Source organism: Capra hircus, chromosome 23 (genome assembly GCF_001704415.2).
Source record: "Capra hircus breed San Clemente chromosome 23, ASM170441v1, whole genome shotgun sequence".
Taxonomy (NCBI): domain Eukaryota; kingdom Metazoa; phylum Chordata; class Mammalia; order Artiodactyla; family Bovidae; genus Capra; species Capra hircus.
In genome coordinates, this window is record NC_030830.1 from 44,402,658 (window position 1) to 44,424,124 (window position 21,467).

At 37.9% G+C, this 21,467-nt stretch overlaps 1 protein-coding gene across 2 annotated transcripts in view; it reads right to left on the reverse strand.

The window, feature by feature from the left end:
- The window catches only part of COL21A1 (collagen type XXI alpha 1 chain), a 254,450-nt gene that overhangs the window by 17,732 nt on the left and 215,251 nt on the right, over nt 1-21,467 (reverse strand). For both annotated transcript variants that reach the window (XM_018039271.1, XM_018039272.1), the window contains 3 exons: nt 6,549-6,593; nt 4,327-4,380; nt 2,670-2,723 (listed from right to left, as the gene is read on the reverse strand). In XM_018039271.1, coding sequence (XP_017894760.1) covers nt 2,670-2,723; nt 4,327-4,380; nt 6,549-6,593 — 153 coding nt within the window. The remainder of the gene's footprint in view (nt 1-2,669; nt 2,724-4,326; nt 4,381-6,548; nt 6,594-21,467) is intronic.

The following is a 21,467-nucleotide window of genomic DNA, read 5'->3' on the forward strand; positions in this document are numbered from 1 at the left end:
TTGCTAACAGACACTTGGAAAGCAAGACCAAGTTGTTGGAGCAAAGCATGTAAGATAGGAAAACAGGACTGGTTATAAAAAGAGACAACTCGCCTCCTGGTTCATCAGGAGAGATTGTCAGAGGTGGTTCTGGCTTTCAAATATGCTGTGACACCTGAAATCATAGCCCGGTCCATGTCTGGCAAAACCCTGTTATTAAAGAGGTTGGTGTGACACCTAGGAGAGGGGGGTGATGACCACCCAGAGTCAGGACGGGTGTGATCAGAAAAGAGAACCACCTTCATTCTCAGCTCATGTTGAGAACCACACAAACATAATATTTGCACTTAATTAAAGCATTTGTCACGTTAACAGCATGATTATACCATAAGCATCATGGTTCCTTAAAATTTCTAATTTTACAAATGGTTAAGCTGAAACTCACAGGGGTGACAGGACTGGCTGAAAGCTACATGACTTGATTATGTTAATGTACTTTGATATGATTTACATAATATTTTACAAAACTGGAATCTGGCATGGTAAAAAAGACTTACATGTGGTTCAACACCTATTCTAAAAATGAGTACTGTAGTGGAAATTGGAAGTTCTCTAAAGATCTACACAGACTCTCAGCATCATAGCTGCCTTGCTTGCAACAGCTTCATTGTCTTACTGTTGACCTTATATCAGTTGATATTGTAGGCACTGTTCCCAAATACATTAGTTGACACAACCGGAGGGATACGGTAATATAGAGCAGCAGTCCCCAAAGTTCTTGGCATCAGGGACTGGTTTCGGGGAAGACAAGTTTTCCACAGACTGGGCAGGGGATGGTCCAGGTGGTAACACAAGTGATGGGGAGTGATGGGGAGTGATGGGGAGCAGCGGATGAAGCTTCATTGCTGCCCCACCCCTCACCTCTTGCTGCGTGGCCCAGTTCCTAACAGCCGGTACCAAGGCCCAGGGGTTGGGGACTCCTGATACAGAGGCAGGTAAGCTATGACCTGTGGGCTAAGTCAGCCCAAAGCCTGTTTTTATAAATAAAGTTGTAAAGTTTATTTTTATAAATAAAGGAACACCGGTACACCCACACAGCAGCTGCTTTTATATTCTAAGAGCAGGGATGAGTGACTGCATCAGAAGCTGTATGGCCCTCAAAGACCAAAACATGTCCAACCTGGTCCTTGGCAGAAAAACATTCTAAGACCTGAGCTAATACACTGCATGAAAAGAAGTGAAATCAAACGTTTCACTGAAAAGATTACATTTTAGAGGTATAATTTTAACATCTTGAGTCTATTTGAAACAAAACAGGTTCAAAAATAGATGCTACAAATCTGTTTTAACATCTTGAATCTATTTTAAAAATTGTACAAGATGAGGGAAATCAAACTTCATAGTAATTTATGTAAAAATAAATTGGGATGTTAGAATCACTTGACTCACTAGCCATATCAGCAGACCTGCCCAAGGGGTGGATGCCACAAATACATTGCTTTAAAGTCTTTTATGAAAAGTCCCAACAGATTTAGCGGACCTCCAGCTCAGTGTGAGCCAACAATGGGAAGTGGCTAATTTTAAACAGCTGATAAAATCTCAGGCTGCAATTCTTAAGAATTAGAGCATCCAGAATCACGGGAGAGTCCATTGTACCCCAGTTATTTAAGGAGCATACAAATACTCTACTTTTCTTACAAAATGACCTTGAGAAATGACGGAGAAGGCCAATTTGGTGGGTGCACACTTACTACTGCTAGGGTCCACAGTGCTCCAAGGACCCTCAGAGTTTACCCCTAGTAACAGGGCAGCTACTTTCCCTGACTCACTGACATTTTATCCCATCTCTTTCTCTAGGTAATTTAGAAATTAAAAGTAGAATAGATTAGGCCATCTACTCATGTTGTATGCCAGGATCTATTTCCCTGGCCTAGTTCAAGGATGAATGCTTTCAAAAGACCAGATTCCATCACTTTCTTTCAGAAAGTTATCCTATAATCTACTCATTAAAATAGTCAAGAATACTTTAAGTCAAGCCAGAATCTACCCAATCTGATCCTCTAATAAGCCAAGAAAAAAAGAAATTCTCTTAGCACCTGACTATGTACACCTAGAAAATAGTTGAACCAGGAAACTCAAAGAATTTCAGTTCTAACTTAAAAACAGCATCACCTGAAATCTCTATATGTGTCAAGCTTGCCTTACTTTTTTAAAATGTGGAAGTTAAGAGAATATGCCAACTTACGCCCAGTCCTGAGGGAGGAAACACCTAATAAAACTCATTACAAGGCATCTTAAAAATAAAAATTCCACATATATTCCACAAACTAATATACCAAAGAAGGCCTTGAAAGTTGGAAAAGTTACCTCGCTCGTCACTAGAGAGGCTCTAGATAGTGGCTTGAGCACTGGTTCCTTAGAATCCTGGGTGTTGCTCAGTGCGCCGGGGCTAGCAGTGAGGCTAGAGGGCTGTCACGAGGATCCTGGACTCCTCCCAGCTTAAACTAGGGCTGCTTCACACTACCGTGCTTTACACGCTTGGTTTCACCTAAGACTTCATTCCTCCAAGTGCTTGTTTATAGATTCACACCACATTCAAAATAACATCAGTGTAGTGAAAACTCTGACTGAAGTACATCAATAGTCATTTTGCACAGAGTCCTCAGTCTTGTTAATTTCATTTTCTTTACCTTAGATCCTGGGGCTCCAGGCTGACCTGGTGAGCCATCGGTTCCCATCAAACCCTACATTTTAAGTGGGAATTGCAAGAGCGATTTAGAGAAGAATATTAAAAAGCAGTCAATCAATTTTCAAGTTATACAGTCCCATAATAATTAATCCACTAACGTGTAATGCAATATATGAGAAACTTCCCTTCATACAACCAAATAAGGAGAATAAAGAATCAAGTTATGCAAGATAACATGAAGGCCAGCAAAGCCCTTATAACTGGTTGCTTAAATCACCTACCAATAGCAAAAATTACTGGAGAGCTAGTAAAAAACAACTGTAAAGAAAAGTTTATTTTTCCAGCACTCTCACTTTCTTCCTTTTCTCATGGTGACCAACATTTAAATTTCTCCCTAGATATTATTTTGGCCAATTTTACTTACATGTTTTATTTTCTTGAATAATGTTTTTAAAGTGTTAAAATCTAATAAATTCTCTGAATATAATAATCTGTAAGTTATAAATGGCCATATTTTTACTAATCATATGATTCAAAATAAAACACTGAATCACTACTCTAGCAACAAGGAACTAATTTAATTTAGATTCAACTTATATACTATTATATATATTAAAAACACTTGCTTTCTCTTTATCATAGCAAGGAAAATATGATAAGCAAAAATATTCAGTTAGCATTATCAGAAAATGGAATCTCAATGTAGTCACACTGAAAATACCATGTCATCACTGCTATGCTTTGCTATCAATTTAGGCTGTTATCACAACTATAAAATGTAAAATATACTACTCATAGCACCATGTTTCAAATATTAGAAATATTAAATATAGTTATTTTTGAAGTTCAATGAAGTTCTATTCAATACTTTCATTTTCTGGAGGCTAACTTAAATACTAGTAAATAATTAAGTTTAATATTTCAATGAAAAAATAATTTGGTCACGATGATGGAGATAGAGGAAGAATATTCCATTCAAATCTTTCATCAAAATTTTATCAAATCATTTCACAAGATAAATACCTGCTTTTTAAACTTATATAATTAAATGAAAAGTCAGAAACTATCAGATATTTTTTACTCAAAGTAAAAGCTGTTACAGGCAATTTGATTCATAGGTTAAAATCCAAATCACTTTTAGTAATGACTTTCAGAAATTTTTTATGGAGTCTTATATACCATAGGATTTTCATAACTTTTAGTAGCAAACTCATATGTCCCTTTACTCCCAAAACTTCCAAAATTATTTTCTCACTAATTTAGGATCTTCCTATACAACCTGTTCTGAATGTATTCTTCCTTATTTGCATAAATTTGTAAATTATCTAAAAAATAAAAAAGAACATTTATTTTTAGACCTTTTCATAGTGCTCAGTTTTTTTGTTTTTGTTTTTTTTTAATAAAGAGCTGGAGAATTTGTTTTCTGGTTTAGCTACAGTAAGAGTTCTTGATCTTTTCTTAGATAGCCAACTTTTGGAGAAGCTGAAGAAATCTATTCTCCTCTATAAAAATGGACAAAATTTTTTTCATACAAATGGATGGCAGTTGTGGAGCCTGTGCGTCTCGTTCCTGAAAACCTGCATTGTGTGAGGTTCAGAATGAGAACTTTGGATACATAGCAACACTATTTCACACCCCAAAGAATGACACTAACTTACAGGTATTCCCGGAGCTCCTTTCTTCCCTAGCGGTCCTGGAGGCCCAATATCTCCCTAAAAATCAAATACAGATAAAGTTTAAAATTGCAAATGATCAATTCATCATTAGGAATTTCCTAACAAAGCATTCTGGAGAAGGAAATGGGAACCTACTCCAGTATTCTTGCCTGGAAAATTCCATGGACAAAGGAGCCTGACAGGCTATAGTCCATGGTGTCACAGACTGGGACATAAGTGAGCATATCATAGCATTTAGATGTCAGCTTTGGGGATTGAATGTTGACCTTATGCTCCAAGAGTTTCTCTGAATCAAGAACAAAAGCCCTCATCGTCTTTGAGAGAGTGCTAATCTTTTGAGAAGTAGGGGAAGTCTTCAAAGATCCTTTATTTTAATAAAAAATATTCTTGATTACAACTATAATTATGAAGATCTGGAACTCTGCAGAAACATCATTAGAGACAGAGATGCAGGAAACAAGAGGGCTGGGCATGTTGAGGGCACATGCTCAGCTTTCAGGAAGCTGAACTCTAGGCAGCTGAATACCTACAAAGGCTTAAGACTCAAAGGCAGCTACAGTGGTACACAGGCCTGCCAGCAGGAGGCAGCTAGGCTTCCCACGCTTCAGGTAGGCTGACAGGATGCCTGCCTGTTAGGATGAAGCAATGAGCTCAGAATCAACAATCAAGACAAGGGAAGCGGAAAACCGCAAGACTGAGAAGAAAGAGTAGTAACAGTGAACTGCAGATGTTAGAATGGCTAGAAACTGAATTCAGAGCTATTATCTGAAATCTTTACAAATGAAAGAACAGAATCATCAAAGACTATTAAGACTGAAAACAGAACAAGAGGCTATGAGGAATTTAAAAAAAATGCTATTCGCACAAAGAACTATATTCAATATTTCCCTGGTGGCTCAGCTTGTAAAGAATCTGCCTGCAATGTGGGAGACCTGGGTTTGATCTCTGGGTTGGGAAGATCTCCTGGAGAAGGGAAAGGCTACCCACTCCAGTGTTCTGGCCTGGAGATTTCCACGGACTGTATCGTCCATGGGGTTGCAAAGAGTTGGACACAGCTGAGCAACTTTCATGTCACATAAGGAAAAAGAATCCAAAAAGTCATTCAGTTATATATATATATGTATGTATATACATGTATATATAAATGAAACTGAATGACCTCGCTGTATACCTGAAACTAACAAAACACTGTAAATCAGCTGTACTTTAAGAAAAAAGAATAAAAAGATGTCATTAAAATTTGAAATTCTAGAAATGAAAAATATGATTGCTTATATTTTTGTATCAACTGATGGTTTAAACAGCAGGTTAGACACAGTAAAGGAAGAATGAATAGAAAAGAAACTGAAAAACATGACCAAAAAATTGACCAGAATTTAAGGATCAAGGATATGAAAGTAAGCAATTTAGAGATGGAGAGGACAAAATTAGAAGGAATGAGATATTTCTAACTAGATTTGCTAGAAAGAGCAGAAAGTGGAGAAGGAAGAGAAGTAACATGGAGATTAACAGCCAGGCCATTCAGAGTTAACAGAAATACCTACACAGAGCCAGGAAGGAAACTGAATTCCCACCAAGATGAATACAGATAAATCCATATTGAGACACACTGCACTGAGCTTAAGAACACTAAAAACAAATAAAATACCTTGAATAATGCCAAAAGAAGGGACAGATCACTTGCAAAAGAATGGTGATTAGAACAAGAGCAGATTTTTCATAGTTAACCATGGAGGCCAGGAAATGATAGTAGAAAAACTTCAATGCATCAAGAAGAAATAATCAGCAACCTTGAATTGTATACCCTACAAAAATCCTTTCTCAAACACAAGAGTAAAATAAAGATATTAGTAATTAAATAAAAACTGAACATTTACAATCAAGGTATTTGTACTAAAGGAATTTCTAAAGATATAGTTCAGGAAATAGAAAACTTACCCTGAAAGGGTGGTCTAAGCGACAAGATAGAAAGTAACCAAGTGAAATAGAAAGCATGTGCATAAATTCAAATTTATACTATCTGTATAAAACAAACAAAAAAATTGTAAGGTCAAAATAATAGCTTCCAAAATTAAATCATATTTGAACCATTAACTATTGCCATAAATGTGACAAAATATATTCTATGTGAAGAGACATCACCACTTTGCCCTTTTCATAAACAGATCCCAGGCCCAAATCTTTCAACTTTCAGTCATACTTACTTTTTGTCCCATTAATCCTTGGTTTCCAGGAAATCCTGGGATGCCCTGAAAAGAAATAGAGTAGATTTTTAATTTAAGAAATTTAGATAGTATAATTAAAGAAGAATAGGCCAAAATGGGAGCTTTAATTTGCAAATGATGCAAATCAAAGCATAGCTCTTGACAGCACGAAACTGCTATTTATAGGAAGCAAATTTTGGAAAAGAAAAAATTTATGGGATTTAATATTATATGAACATGTACTGATATTTATAGCTTTAAATATAGACTTAAGAAAAGAAACTATGAGGATATTAACATTGGCTCTTCTTTCAGAGCAACATAAGTGATAAAATAAGGATATTTCACTTGAACGCTTTCTTGCTTTCCTTATAATGATTAATGCAAAAAGACTGTCAAATCATAGGAGTTCAAATTCAACAAAACAGGTCCAAAGGCCTCACAGCTTCTGAACCATAACTAAAAACTAATGAAACTAAATAACTCCCTTCAAACTGAGCCTTGAAACACCCAGGAACTTAACTCCTTATGTAAGATACAGTTATCTTTCTCCTGATGATTTCCTTGCCAAGAAAATTGTGGAGTATAAGCAGAGCAGTTTGTAGAGAGACACAAAGAGAGAAAGATAATTCATTCACCTGGTTCAACCCGAATGTACAAGTTCTTTAGCAAGATTCAGAGAAAATTAATGCTAATTATCTAACTTTAAGAATAATGCCAGCACATTTATTGATAGGAAAGTAGTTCTATTGTCATTCGATGACATTTACCAGAATGATCATTTATCACACATATTTATTGAATAGTGATGGTATCAATCAAAATTTATTTCTTCCTAGCCCCTTTCCATTTTCCTAGCTTCTTTCTTGATGACACTTCAACTGAACAAATGACTAACATTTGTTTTTATGGGTATATATTGACTCTGGCCAGAAAAGGAATTTGGAAGATAATAGGGAAATTGAGCACCATCAGTATTTCTCTGAAAGCCCTCTGCATCCTCAAGGCTTTCAAAGAACAGCAGTGGTCCTCCATAAATTAGGGCAATGAAATCAAGTATTTTCTACTGCAGGGAGAATCTGCCATTGTTCTGATGTCACATCTTAACTATTAACATTTGTCCATGTGGTAGCCACAATGATGGTGCAAGATACAGCACACAGTTCTAGTTTTAAAACCCAAACTTAAATTCCATAAAGTGGAATTCAGTTTGATCCTATTTGGCTCTATTCAGTTCACCCTTTGCCGAGAACAAAAGTTGTATGAGAGCGATGACCATCAACAAGGAGCTCACACACTAGTCGAAAACACAAGTCTCTATAAACATGCTAACTAGAGAATAAATAAAACAGTATAAAAATTTAAAGCAACGTTATAATACATGAGCACAGTATGCCCATTAGCACTTTAAAGAGAAATCAAAGGTAAATGAATGATGAGTATAAAGAAAATAGAGTGTTGTGAACTGCCTGCTTCTAAGGCAGAAAATGCATACTCTCAAAGCAGTCAAAGTCCACTTCAACAGACCATGTTTCAGCATGAAACCACCCAGAACCAAACCCTATTCAAATACACACTCACACAAATTCAGTAAAATGGTGAAGGTCTGAATTTAAACAAAATTCAAGTAGAATCTGCCTGTAAACTCTTATCAGATGCAAGGTGGACTTACAGAGTTCTGCAGGGGTGTCACTGCTGTGTTGCTTGGGCCCAAGAATTCCTAAAGAGATCCTGCAATTGCCCTGATACCATCAGACCCGAGAAGCTGAATTTTGTGCTGCATAGAAACTTTTGTTACTTAAGGTTTCATCCCTGTTCAAATCTCTATGCTCTTCAGTTCAGTTCAGTTGAGTCATGTCCAACTCTTTGCGACTCTATGAATTGCAGCACGCCAGGCCTGTCCATCACCAACTCCTGGAGTTCACTCAAACTCAACTGCGTTGAGTCAGTGATGCCATCCAGCCATCTCATCCTCTGTCATCCCCTTCTCCTCCTGCCCCCAATCCCTCCCAGCATCAGAGTCAACTCTTCGCATGAGGTGGCCAAAGTACTGGAGTTTCAACTTCAGCATCATTCCTTCCAAAGAAATCCCAGGACTGATCTCCTTTAAGATGGACTGGTTGGATCTCCTTGCAGTCCAAGGGACTCTCAAGAGTCTTCTCCAACACCACAGTTCAAAAGCATCAATTCTTTGGCACTCAGATTTCTTCACAGTCCAACTCTCACACACAATCTATATTAGTAGTTATTAGTTACTCCTGTCTCTGAAGCCAACCCCACTGTCAGCAAGGCTACATTTTCACTCTGCAGGAAAAACAAAACTATGCCCAAACATCTCTGAGCAGCACCCAGGCCTCGCCTCCTAGAAGGTCTTAAGGGCCCCCATTCCACCCAGATCAGTCCCTGGATTTGATTCAATATCTTTGATCTAAATAATTCTAATACTAAGCATGGTCTATATTAGGACACACCCACAAATCTTACATTATTTCATCATATCTAATATCTAATATTGAGAGTATTTGGGGAGATTTCAGGTTAAGAAAAATAGATTCCTTTGCCTATTTCCTGTCTTCATAAATTAGTCAAACATGAATACATTCAGTCAAAGATATTAAAAGAAGTCATAATATCTTCTAGTTCAACTGTATCGAGAATTATTAAATACTTACTTCATAAATACCAGTGAAACACATAATACTATATAATATTCAAAATAAAATGTAAAACAATTTATAAAAGCAATTCTTGGCAAAACTAATATAATACCACAAGCATGCATAGAATAAAAAACTGTTGAGAGAGAGGTTCGTGAGAAGAACTGAAATCACTCAGAGCTATATTAGTTAATAAAATTCTCCTAGACAATATTTTCCTGGGTCTCCCAATACGTTCACTGAAATTGACTAAACCTTGCCAATTTTATATTAGTAGAAATATTATTCAAAACCATTTGAGTGTTACCAGTTTGTTGATTCAAAAGTATTTAGTAACAATTACTTCACAGGGTAAATATTTTTCCAAGCAAACTATTTTATATTTCATATTCAGTCTGTGTGGTTTTGGGTTCAGGCTACTGTGAACATGTATAAGTAAAGACAGAAGCAAGAATTTTATTTGATGAGAATAAAGAAACATGTTTCCTCCAGTTCTATTATTTCAGTTTGGGCTTGAAGAAGAGCAGAAAATCAAATGGAAAATCCTGTGTAATGCTGCGGTGAAAGAATGCTGACATGAAAAAATGTTCTAGAAGCTTCTCTGTAACCATTAAACCATTACTGCATAACAAAAAAGTCATTAAAAATAGAAATGCATGATTTAGAATAAAGGGTTTGGTGCCTATTTCCTAGAGACCACTTCATAATGAAGGAAATATGTCCCTGATGCATTACTTAGAAAAGACAAGATATCACTTTATACTTTTCCACATGCAATGCAATATTTAACTCCTGAAGTTAGAGCATCTCGGGTCAACTCTGACTAGATTGGGTGCATTCCAGGTGGTATGGTTGTTGACTCGTGGATCAAATCTGCTGTTAAGTAATGCAATAATTTCAATGTACAAAAACAAATCTAATCAACTAGTGGAATTTTTAAATCAAAAACTGTAACCTTTCTACAGAGTTTTACAGATATTTATTATCATACGGTTATCAAAATATTAGAAGTATATAAAGTTTTCTTCTATTATATCAAGAAGTGATTTGCTCATTCCTAAAGATGCTATGAATATAAAACCCATATATTGACAGTATCATTCTTATTAGCTACAGACATTATAAATGATTGTTAATAAAGGCTGGAATAGAAGCAGTTGCAAGTCTGGATTCTGGAGCCAGTCAGACCTTCATCTCATACTGATTGATTCCAGGCCAGATATTTAAATTAGAATCTTAGTGTCCCCATCTTATACATGATGAAAAATAACAGAACTTAGCTGTATGGTTGGTATATTATGTCAGTGAGCTCTTACCAGCACTTAGCTTGAGCTTCCTGGGTGGCTCAGACGGTAAGGATCTGCATGCAATGTGGGAGACCTGGGTTTGATCCTTGGGTCAGGAAGATCCCCTGGAGTAGGAAATGGCAACCCACTCCAGTATTCTTGCCTGGAGAATCCCCATGAACAGAGGAGCCTGGCGGGCTACAGTCCATGGGGTCACAAAGAGTCAGACTTGACTGAGCAACTAAGCACAGAGCACACAGCTCAGAGCTGGGACTAAAATAAATGTTCATGACTTTTCAGAGCTCATTCCTGAAAGTCGCAAAATAAATGAAGTCAATTCTTTTCTAAGACTCAATTTTTGTTTTCCTTCATTTTAAGGACTTTTTTTTTCCTCGTTCTTTCTTCTTTTTCAACATCTTCCCACCTTGCCTTCCTCTACCTCATTCCCCAAAGTTCACAGTGTTCGAGATGACTCTGGCAATCTAAGGCTTACCACTAGGGGGCACCAACAGGTTAGCATTGCCGCTCATTCACTAACCTTGCCTTTTCATGTTTGGCTGATTCTGACTGCAGAAAAATACTATAATGAGGCTCCAGATCAAGACGGAAGGTTAGAACGATCCTGAGCTCATCCCCTCTCATGGACACACCAAATCACAACTGCATAGGGAACAATCATCTCTGAGAACAACTTGAAGACTAGCAAGACAGATTTTCTACAATTCAGGACAAAACGAAAAGGCTACACAGGGGCAGAGAAGCAATCTGGTTATAATTCTCATCCCCAGTGTGGAGACCCACCAGTGGGAGGGGTATCACAGCTGGAGTGGTGCCCCCTGAGGAGTGAGACGTGTGAGCCCCATGTCAGGATTCCCAGCCTGAGGCCCTACACTGGGAAGATGAGCTCCATAACATTTAGCTTTGAAAACCAGTGGGGTTACACTTGCTCCAAGTCCCAGGACAGATGCAGTGACTTGAAAAGCTCCTGGGTCATGTGAGAAGGAGATCCTTTGAATAATATATGGCAGGTGCTGGGGGACAGGGATCTGGTGGAGCTTCTCTGGGGTCAGAAGTGCTGGCAGGCATCATTCCTTTTCACTCTCCTTCTACCTAGCTGGCCTGGCACGCCTGTCATTCTCTATCAACCTAGCTAATACCATGCATCCCTTTCCCCAGCATTCCCCAGAGCACCTGCCCTCGCTGCCTACTGTAAAGCACCTCCTTCCCCATTCTGCACAGCAGGCTGCCCCAGCACCCCTCCAAAGCAGCTCCTGATCCCGGGAGTTAATCCACACATCAGGGAGCCTGCGGCCATCACAGCCCAATCACAAGAGGAGGACACACATGACCCACACAGGAGATACCCCCCAGGAGCACCTGACTCTGGTGACCAGAGGGGACTGTACCACTCAGCTCCACAGGACAGCTTGTATATAAGACTGTCCTTTCAAATCCGGGAGATGTAGCTGCTATACCTAATATATAGAAAGAGACATATAGATTTAGGCAAAGGGAAGAGATGAAAGAATGCCTTCTGCCCTTCTGCATGAAAGAAAAAGACAACCTCAGAGAAAGAACTAAATGAAATGGAGATAAGACATTTTCCAGATGAAGCGTTCAAAGTAATAGTCTCAGAGATGCTCACTGAACTCTGGAGGCAAATGGCCCAACTCAGTGAGAACATCCATAAAGAGACAGAAAATATTTTTTAAAAAAAGCGACAGGAACTGACGAATACTGAATATGAAATGAAGTACAGACTGGAAGGAATCAACAACAGATTAGAGAAGGCAGAAAAATGGATCAGTGATCTGGAGGACACAGTAGTGAAAATCACCCAATAGGAGTAGAAAAAAGGAAAAAGAAACCAAAAAAAAAAAAAAGAAAAAAATTAGGATAGTTTAAGGGATGTCTGGGACAACAACAAGCATACCACCATTTACATTATAGGGGTTCTAGAAGGAGAAGCAGAGAAGGCACTGGCACCCCACTCCAGTACTCTTGCCTGGAAAATCCCATGGACGGAGGAGCGTGGTAGTCTGCAGTTCATGGGGTCGCGAAGAGTCGGACACGACTGAGCGACTTCACTTTCACTTTTCACTTTCATGCACTGGAGAAGGAAGCGGCAACCCACTCCAGTGTTCTTGCCTGGAGAATCCCAGGGACAGGGGAGCCTGGTGGGCTGCCATCTATGGGGTTGCACAGAGTCGGGTACGACTGAAGTGACTTAGCAGCAGCAGCAGAAGGAGAAGACAGAGGAAAATTGATGGAGAATATATTAAAAAAAATAATGCCTGAAAATTTCCCCATCCTAGTGAATGAAATAAACATCCAAGTCCAGGAAACAAAGAATCACAATCAAGATGAATCCAGTTGACATTATAATTAAAATGTCAAAAATTGAAAAGAACATATTAAAAGCAGCAAGAGAAAAGCAAATAGTTACATACAAAGGGACCTCCATAAGACAAGGACTATCAGCTGATTTTACAAAAGAAACTTTATAGGTCAGAATGGACTGGTGCAATATATTCAAAGTACTGAAAGGAAAATAATTACTATCAATTATACTCTGCCCTGAGAGGTTATCATTCAGAAATGAAGGAGAGAGAGTTTCCAGACAAATGAAAGCTAAAAGAGTCCTTCACCACTAAACCAATCTTATAAGAAATGCTAAAGGGACTTCTTTAAATAGTTTAAAAAAAAAAGGTTATCACTAGAAATAAGAAAATTATGAAAGAAAAAAATATCACTGCTAAAGGCAAGCATATAGTGAAGGTAGTGGATCAACCAGCTAAAAACCTAGTATGACGTTTAAAGACAAAAGCAGGGAAATCAGAATATCTAAAACAGTTAAGTGATACATAATATTAAAAGATGTAAAATATTATTCCAGAAACATAAAACAACGCTGGTGGAATTAAAATATAGTACTTTTTGAGTGTGCCTCAACTTAAGCAAACATCAATTTAAAAATAGACCATATACAGAGGTTGTTATATATGAACCTCATGGTATGTACAAACCAAAACCCTATAAGAGATAAACAAAAAATAAGGAGAAATTTGAATATAATAGTAAAGAAAGCTATCAAATAAAAAATGAAGAGAAAAGAGAAGAAAATAAAAACAGAAAAGAACTAAAAAAAAAAACAGAAACAATTAACCAAATGGCAATAAATATACCTATCAATAATTACTTTAAATGTAAATGAACTAAATGTGTCTAAGGTGACTAAATGGATTTGGAAAAAAGACCCATCTATCTGCGACCCCCAGGAAACTCACTTTAGACCTAAAGACACACAGAGACTGAAAGTGAAGGATGGGGAAAAAATCTCCATGCAAACAGAAACAAAGAAAGCTAGGGTACCAAGACTTAAGACAGAAATCTGTTAAAAAGACAAAGGACGGCGTTTTATAATGGAAAGAGGATTGATCATATAAGAGAATATAACACTTGCAACATTTTACATTCAAATTAGGAGCACCCACTCACATAAAGCAAAAATTAATAGACATAAAGGGAGATATTGACAGCAAAACTATAACAGCAGCAAACTTTAATACCCCATCCAGATAGAAAATCAGTATGGAGACTTTGCACTTAATAGACACATTAGGCCTAATGAACTTCATATATATATATATATACGATATTCCACTTCAAAACAACAGAATACCCAGTCTTTTCAAGTAAACACAGAACAATCTCCAGGATAGATGACATGTTAGGCCACGTGTGCTAATAAATTTAAGAAAACAACCACATCAAACATTTTTTCCAACCACAATTGTATGAAACTGAAAATCAATTACAAGAAGAAAACTTGGAAAAACACAAATACATGGAGGCTAAGACTCTTGAGAGTCCCTTGGATGGCAAGGAGATCAAGCCAGTCCATCCTAAAGGAAATCAACCCTGAAGCTTCACTGGGAGGACTGAGGCTGAAGCTGAAGCTCCAGTACTTTGGCCACCTGATGTGAAGAACTGACTCATTGGAAAAGACCCTGATGCTGGGAAAGATTGATGGCAGGAAGAGAAGGGCATGACAGAGGATGAGATGATTGGGTGGCATCACCGACTCAATGGACATGAGTTTGACCATGCTCCGGGAGATAGTGAAGGACAGGGAAGTCTGTCGTGCTGCAGCCCATAGGGTCACAAAGAGTCAGATACGGCTGAACTACGGAACAGCAACAAATGGAGGCAAAACAATATGCTAGTAAACAACCAGTGATTTAACAAAGAAATCAAAGGTGAAATCAAAACACAGTGAACAGGCCACTCACTAGCAATGATACTGAATCAGCAACCCCCAAATCCTCAATAAACGACTTCAGGACAAGAAGTCTTCACAGGTGGATTCTACCAACATTTGAAGAGGAGTTTATACCTATCATTCAGAAACTACTCCCAAAATACTGAAGAAAAATGAACACTTCCAAACTCATTCTAGGAAGACAGCATTACCATGATACCAAAACCAATAAAAACATTTAAGAAAAGAAAGTTACAGGCCAATATTCCAAATGAACACTGATGTAAAAATCCTCAGCAAAATATTATTATAACAGACTGAATTCAATAATATATTAAAAGGATCACACACCATGATCAAGTATGGTTTATCCTTGGGATGCAAAGATGTTTCAATTTCTGCAAATCAATCAATATGATACATCACATTAACAAAACAGATGATAAGGATCATGTGATCATCTCAATAGATGCAGAAAACACATTTGACAAAATCCAACATTCATTAATGATAGAAGGTCTCTACAGAGTGGTGACAAACGGAGCATACCTTAACACAGGAAAGGCCATATATGACAAACCCACAGCTCTAACATCATACTCAACAGTGGAAAGTACTCCTGCAAGATTAGGATTAAGACAAGGATGGCCATGCTCTGCACTTTTTTTCAATATAGTATTGAAAGTCCAATTAGATAAGAGAAAGAGATAAAAGACATCCAAATTGCAATGGGAGAAGAAAAACTGTCACTATTTGCAAATGATATACAATATATAGAAAACTAAAGTCTCCACTGAAAAACAGTTAGGACTCATCAGTGAATTCAATAAAGTTGCAGGCTATAAAATTCCTCACTACTCTGTTACCCTTGAGGAACACAGGCTTGAACTGCACAAGTCCACTTAAATGAAGATTTTTTTCAAAAGTCAACAGTACAAGATCCCCAGCTGGCTGAATCCAAGGATGTGGAATTCAGACATAGACACAAAGGAACCCAATACATGGAAGGCTGACTAACAGTTACACGCAGATTTTTTACTTCATGGAGTGTTAGTGCTCCTAATCTCCTAAATATTTAAGGATCAGCTGTACAGAAATATGTCACATTTCTTTACACTAATAATAATTAGTAGAAACAGAAACTAAGAAAACAATCCCATTTATAATACTGCATCAAAAATTTAAAAACACCTAGGAATAATTTTAACCAAGAAGTGAAAGACCTGTACTCCAAAAACTGTAAGACATCAGGGAAGAGATTGAAGATGACACAAATAAATGGAAAGATGCACCATGATCATGTATTGAAAGAGTTAATAATGCTAAAAATGTCCATACCACCCAAATAAATCTATAAAAACAATGCAATCTCTAAGAAAATTCCAAAAGGAATTTTTCATAGAACTGGAACACATAATCCTAAAATTTATATGGAACCACAAAAGACCCCAAATAGCCAAAGCAATCTTAAGGAGGAAGAAGAAAGCTGGAGATATCTTGCTCCCTGATTTCAAACTAGAAAGCTATAATATCCTAAACATTGCAGTTCAGTTCAGTCACTCAGTTGTGTCCGACTCTTTGCGACCCATGGACTGCAGCATGCCAGGCTTCCCTGTCCATCACCAGCTCCCAGACCTTGCTCAAACTCATGTCCATCAAGTTGGTGATGCCACCCAATCATCTCATCCTCTGTCGTCCACTTCTCCTCCTGCCTTCAATCTTTCCCAGCATCAGGGTCTTTTCCAATGAGTTAGTTCTTCACATCAGGTGGCCTAAGTATTGGAGTTTCAGCTTCAGCATCAGACCTTCGAATGAATAGTCAGGCCTGATTTCCTTTAGGATGGACTGGATTAGTATCAGCACAAAAATAGGCCCACAGATCAATGGAACAGAATACATAGCCCAGAAATAAACCCATACTTGCATGATCAATTAATTTACAGATAAAAAGCCAAGAACAGAGTGGAGGAAAAAGTCTCTTCAGTAATTGAGATGGGAAAACTGGACAGTTACATGCAAAATAATCAAACACCATAAACTCAAAATGGATTAAAGACTTAAAAGGAAGACAATTTTTTGGATCTGTCTGCTCAAGCAAGAGCAACAAAACCAAAAATAAACAAATGGGATTATATCAAACTAAAAAGCTTTCATACTAAAGGAAACCATAAACAAAATGAAAAGGTAACCTACTGGATGGGAGAAGATATTTGCAAATTATGTATCTGATAGAGGGTTAAAATTCAAAATACACAAAGAATTCATATGTCAACATCAAAAAAATAATCCAATTAAAAATGGGAAGGGACCTGAATTGGAATTTCTCCAAGAAAAGCATACAGATGGCCAAATACACATGAAAAGATGCTCAACATTGCTAATCATCAGGGAAATGCAAATTTAAATCACAATGAGATATCACTTCATACCTGTAAGTATGGCTATCAACAAATAGACAAAAAATAACAAGTATTGGTAAGGATGTAGAGAAAAGGGAATCCTTGTGCACTGCTGGTGGGAGTGTAAATTGCTACAGCCACTATGGAAAATAGTAGGGCGGTCCATCAAAAAATTAAGAATAGAATTACCATATGGTCCAACAATTCCACAAAGTGGTAGGCACCAGAGGGGATGGCTGGGGTGCTGGGCAAAACAGGTGAAGGAATTAAGAGGCACAAATTTTCAGTTGTAAGACAAATAAGCCACAGGGATGTGCAGATGTACTGTAACACACAGGGAATAGAGTATATAATACTGTAATAATTTGGCATGGTGACGTCGTTACTAGACTTACTGAGGTTATCAATTCATAAAGAACACAAATGTCTCATTATAATGTAGTATGGTGCTATTGTAACCTGAAAATACTGTAATGTTCCAGGCAAACTATACTTCATTTCTTAAAAAGGGAAAATACTATAATGACATTGACTTTGTAAATATTTTAAGTCTATTTCATTACTATTTTTGAGAAAGAAATATGTTTGCAGTGGAACTCTGCAGTGTCTTCCAATTTGTTTGTTTGTTTGTTTTTAATTTTTATTTTTACTTTATTTTACTTTACAATACTGTATTGGTTTTGCCATACATTGACATGAATCCGCCACGGGTGTACATGAGTTCCCAATCCTGAACCCTCCTCCCACCTCCCTCCCCATATCATCTCTCTGGATCATCCCCATGCACCAGCCCCAAGCATGCTGTATCCTGTGTCGGACGTAGACTGGCGATTCCTTTCTTACCTGATAGTATACATGTTTCAGTACCATTCTCCCAAATCATCCCACCCTCTCCCTCTCCCTCAGAGTCCAAAAATCCATTCTATACATCTGTGTCTCTTTTGCTGTCTCGCATAGAGGGTTATCATTACCATCTTTCTAAATTCCATATATATGTGTTAGTATACTGTATTGGTTTTTTTCTTTCTGGCTGACTTCACTCTGTATAATCGGCTCCAGTTGTGCAGGGGCATGTCCAGCGTGGCTGAGACATTGCGAGCACACGGCAGTGTTGCTTGCAGCATCCCTCCCTCCCCACAGCGCGACTGAACAAGTGAGCCTAAAAAAAAATAAGTGTCCACCTTGTGTCAGGGCGGAAATCAGACACTGAAGAGACTAGCAAACAGAAGAAGCTAAACAGAGGGAACCACCTTGGAAGTGACCCCACACTGCCCACAACACCAGAGAAAGTCCCAGATATATCTTTACTATTTTTACAACCATTCTCTTTTTTTTTGTTGTTGATGTTGTTTGATTGTTTTTTTCTTCTTTTCTTTTTCTCCTTTTAACTTTTTAAAATTTTTACATCCTCTATTTCTCCTCTAATTTTAATTTTTATAACCTACTATCACTTTTCAAAAAAAAAAACCCTATTTTTAAAGCAAACGCCATGTATTTTTGTGTGTGTGGTTGTTGTTGTTGTTTTTTTAATAATTCTCGTGACTTTGTGTTTTTTTTTCCTTCTTGTTCTTCTTCTTTTCTTTAATATTGTATTTTTGAAAATCCAACCTCTACTCTAGACTTTAAATCTTTGCTTTTTGGTATTTGTTATCAATCTTGTACCTTCAAAAACCCAATCTTTAGTACCCAAGTTTACCTGAGAGCGAGATTACTGGCTTGACCACTCTCCCCTCCTTTGGACTCTCCTTTTTCTCTACCAGGTGGTCTCTGTCTCCTCCCTCCCCCTTCTCTTCTCTATCCAACTCTGTGAATCTCTGTGTGTTCCAGACGATGGAGAACACTTAGGGAACTGGTTACTGGCTGGATCTTTCTCTCTCCTTTTCAATTCCCTCTTTTATCCTCCTGGCTACCTCTGTCTACTTCCTCCCTCTCCTCTTCCCTGTATAACTCCGTGAACATCTCTGAGCGGTCCAGACTGAGGAGCGCACATAAGGAAGTGATTACTAGCTAGCTTGCTCTCTCCTCTTTTGATCCCACCTCATCTCATTCCAGTCACCTCTAACTACCCCCTCCCTCTTCTCTTCTCCATGTAACTCAGTGAACCTCTCTGGGTGACCCTCAATGTGGAGAAACTTTTCATCTTTAACCTAGATGTTTTATCACTGGTGCTGTATAGATAGAGAAGTCTTGAGGCTACTGTAAAAATAAAACTGAAAACCAGAAGCAGGAGGCTTAAGTCCAAATCCTGAGAACATCAGAGAACTCCTGAATCCAGGGAACTTCAAATTTGTTTAAATTCCACACTAACTGACAGATCATTACAAATGATGTACAAAAGATTAATTTGCAGTGAAATAATTCTAAAGAGAAGTAACATACTCATAGCTGCCAGATCAAAAAGAACCCATTATACAAGTACTTGCAATAAATCCTTATAAGGAAACTACCAGTTGTATGACACCGCTTGAAACAGGTTTACTACTCCCTTTCATCTTTAAGGGGACAAAAAGGAATCTAAGAAACAAAGGTTGGAGTTATTCTCCCTCGTCTACACACTAGGACTCACTGGGAGATGGACTCAAAATAGCCAAAGATAATTTCAACAGAAAATGCCTTGTAAATAATTTTGATCTACTTGTGTTTATATATAACAGAAAATACCACCAGTTTGACATAATAAGCTACAGAATGAGACCAGGGGCATCATAGGAAGACTCTCCAGGAGAGCCTGTGGAAAGTTGCTTCGTGTTACCTGCATTTTTCTTTTGCACCTAAAATCACCTCTCCATTTTCTGTTTTTCTTTTAAAAGTTTTATTGACATGTAGTTGATTTACAATGTTGCATTAGTTTCAAGTGTACAGCTAGTGATTCAGTTATTTGGTGGTGGTGGTCAGTCGCTCAGTCGTGTCTGACTCTGACCCCATGGATTGCAGCACGCCAGGCATCTCTGTCCTTCAGCATCTCCCAGAGCTTCCTCAAACTCATGTCCATTGAATTGGTGATGCCATCCAACCATCTCATCCTCTGTCATCCCCTTCTCTTCTTCCCTTCAATCTTTCCCATATCAGGGTCTTTTCTAACGAGTGAGCTCTTTGCATCCTGTGGCCAAAGTACTGGAATTTCAGCTTCAAAATCAGTCTTTCCAATTAATATTCAGGGTTGATTTCTTTTAGAATGGACTGATTTGATTTCCTTGCAGGCCAAGAGACTCTCCAGAGTCTTCTCCAACACCACAGTTCAAAAGTATCAATTCTTTGGCACTCAGCTTTCTTTATGGTCCAACTGTCATATCCATATGACTACTGGAAAAATCATAGCTGTGACTAGATGGACCTTTGTTGGCAAAGTAATGTCTCTGCTTTTTAATATGCTGTCTAGGATGGTCATTGCTTTTCTTCCAAGGAACAAGCATATTTTAATTTCATGGGTGAAGTCACCGTCTGCAGTGATTTTGGAGTCCCCCAAAAAATAAAGTCTGACAATGTTTCCATAGTTTACCCTTCTATTTGCCATGAAGTGATGGGACCAGATGCCATGATCTTAGTTTTCTGAATGTTAAGTTTTAAGTCAGCTTTTTCACTCTCCTCTTTCACTTCCATCAAGAGGCTCTTTAGTTCCTCTTCATATTCTGCCATAGGGTGGTGTCATCTGCATATCTGAGGTTATTCATTTTTCTCCCAGCAATCTTGATTTCAGCTTGTGATTCATCCAGCCCAGAATTTCACATGATGTACTCTGCATAGAAGTTAAATAAGCAGGATGACAATATACAGCCTTGATGTACTCCTTTCCTGATTTGGAATCAGTCTACTGTTCCATATCTGGTTCAAGCTGTTGCTTCTTGACCTGCATATACATTTCTCAAGAGACAAGTCAGGTGGTCTGGTATTCCCATCTCTTTAAGAATTTTCCACAGTTTGTTGTGATCCACACAGTCAATGGCTCTAGCGTCAATGAATCAGAAGTGCATGTTTATCTGGAATTCTCTTGCTTTTTCAATGATCCAACAGATGTTGGCAATTTGGTCTCTGGTTCCTCTGCCTTTTCTAAATCCAGCTTGAACATCTAGAAGTTCTCAGTTCTCGTACTGTTGAAGCCTGGCTTTGAGAATTTTGAGCATTCTTTGCTAGCATGTGAGATGAGTGCAATTGTGCGGCAGTTTGAGCATTCTTTGGCATTGCCTTTCTTTGGGATTGTAATGAAAACTGACCTTTTCCAGTCCTGTGGCCACTGCTGGGTTTTCCAAATTTGCTGGCATATTGAGTGCAACACTTTCACAGCATCATCTTTTAGGATTTGACATAGCTCAGATGGA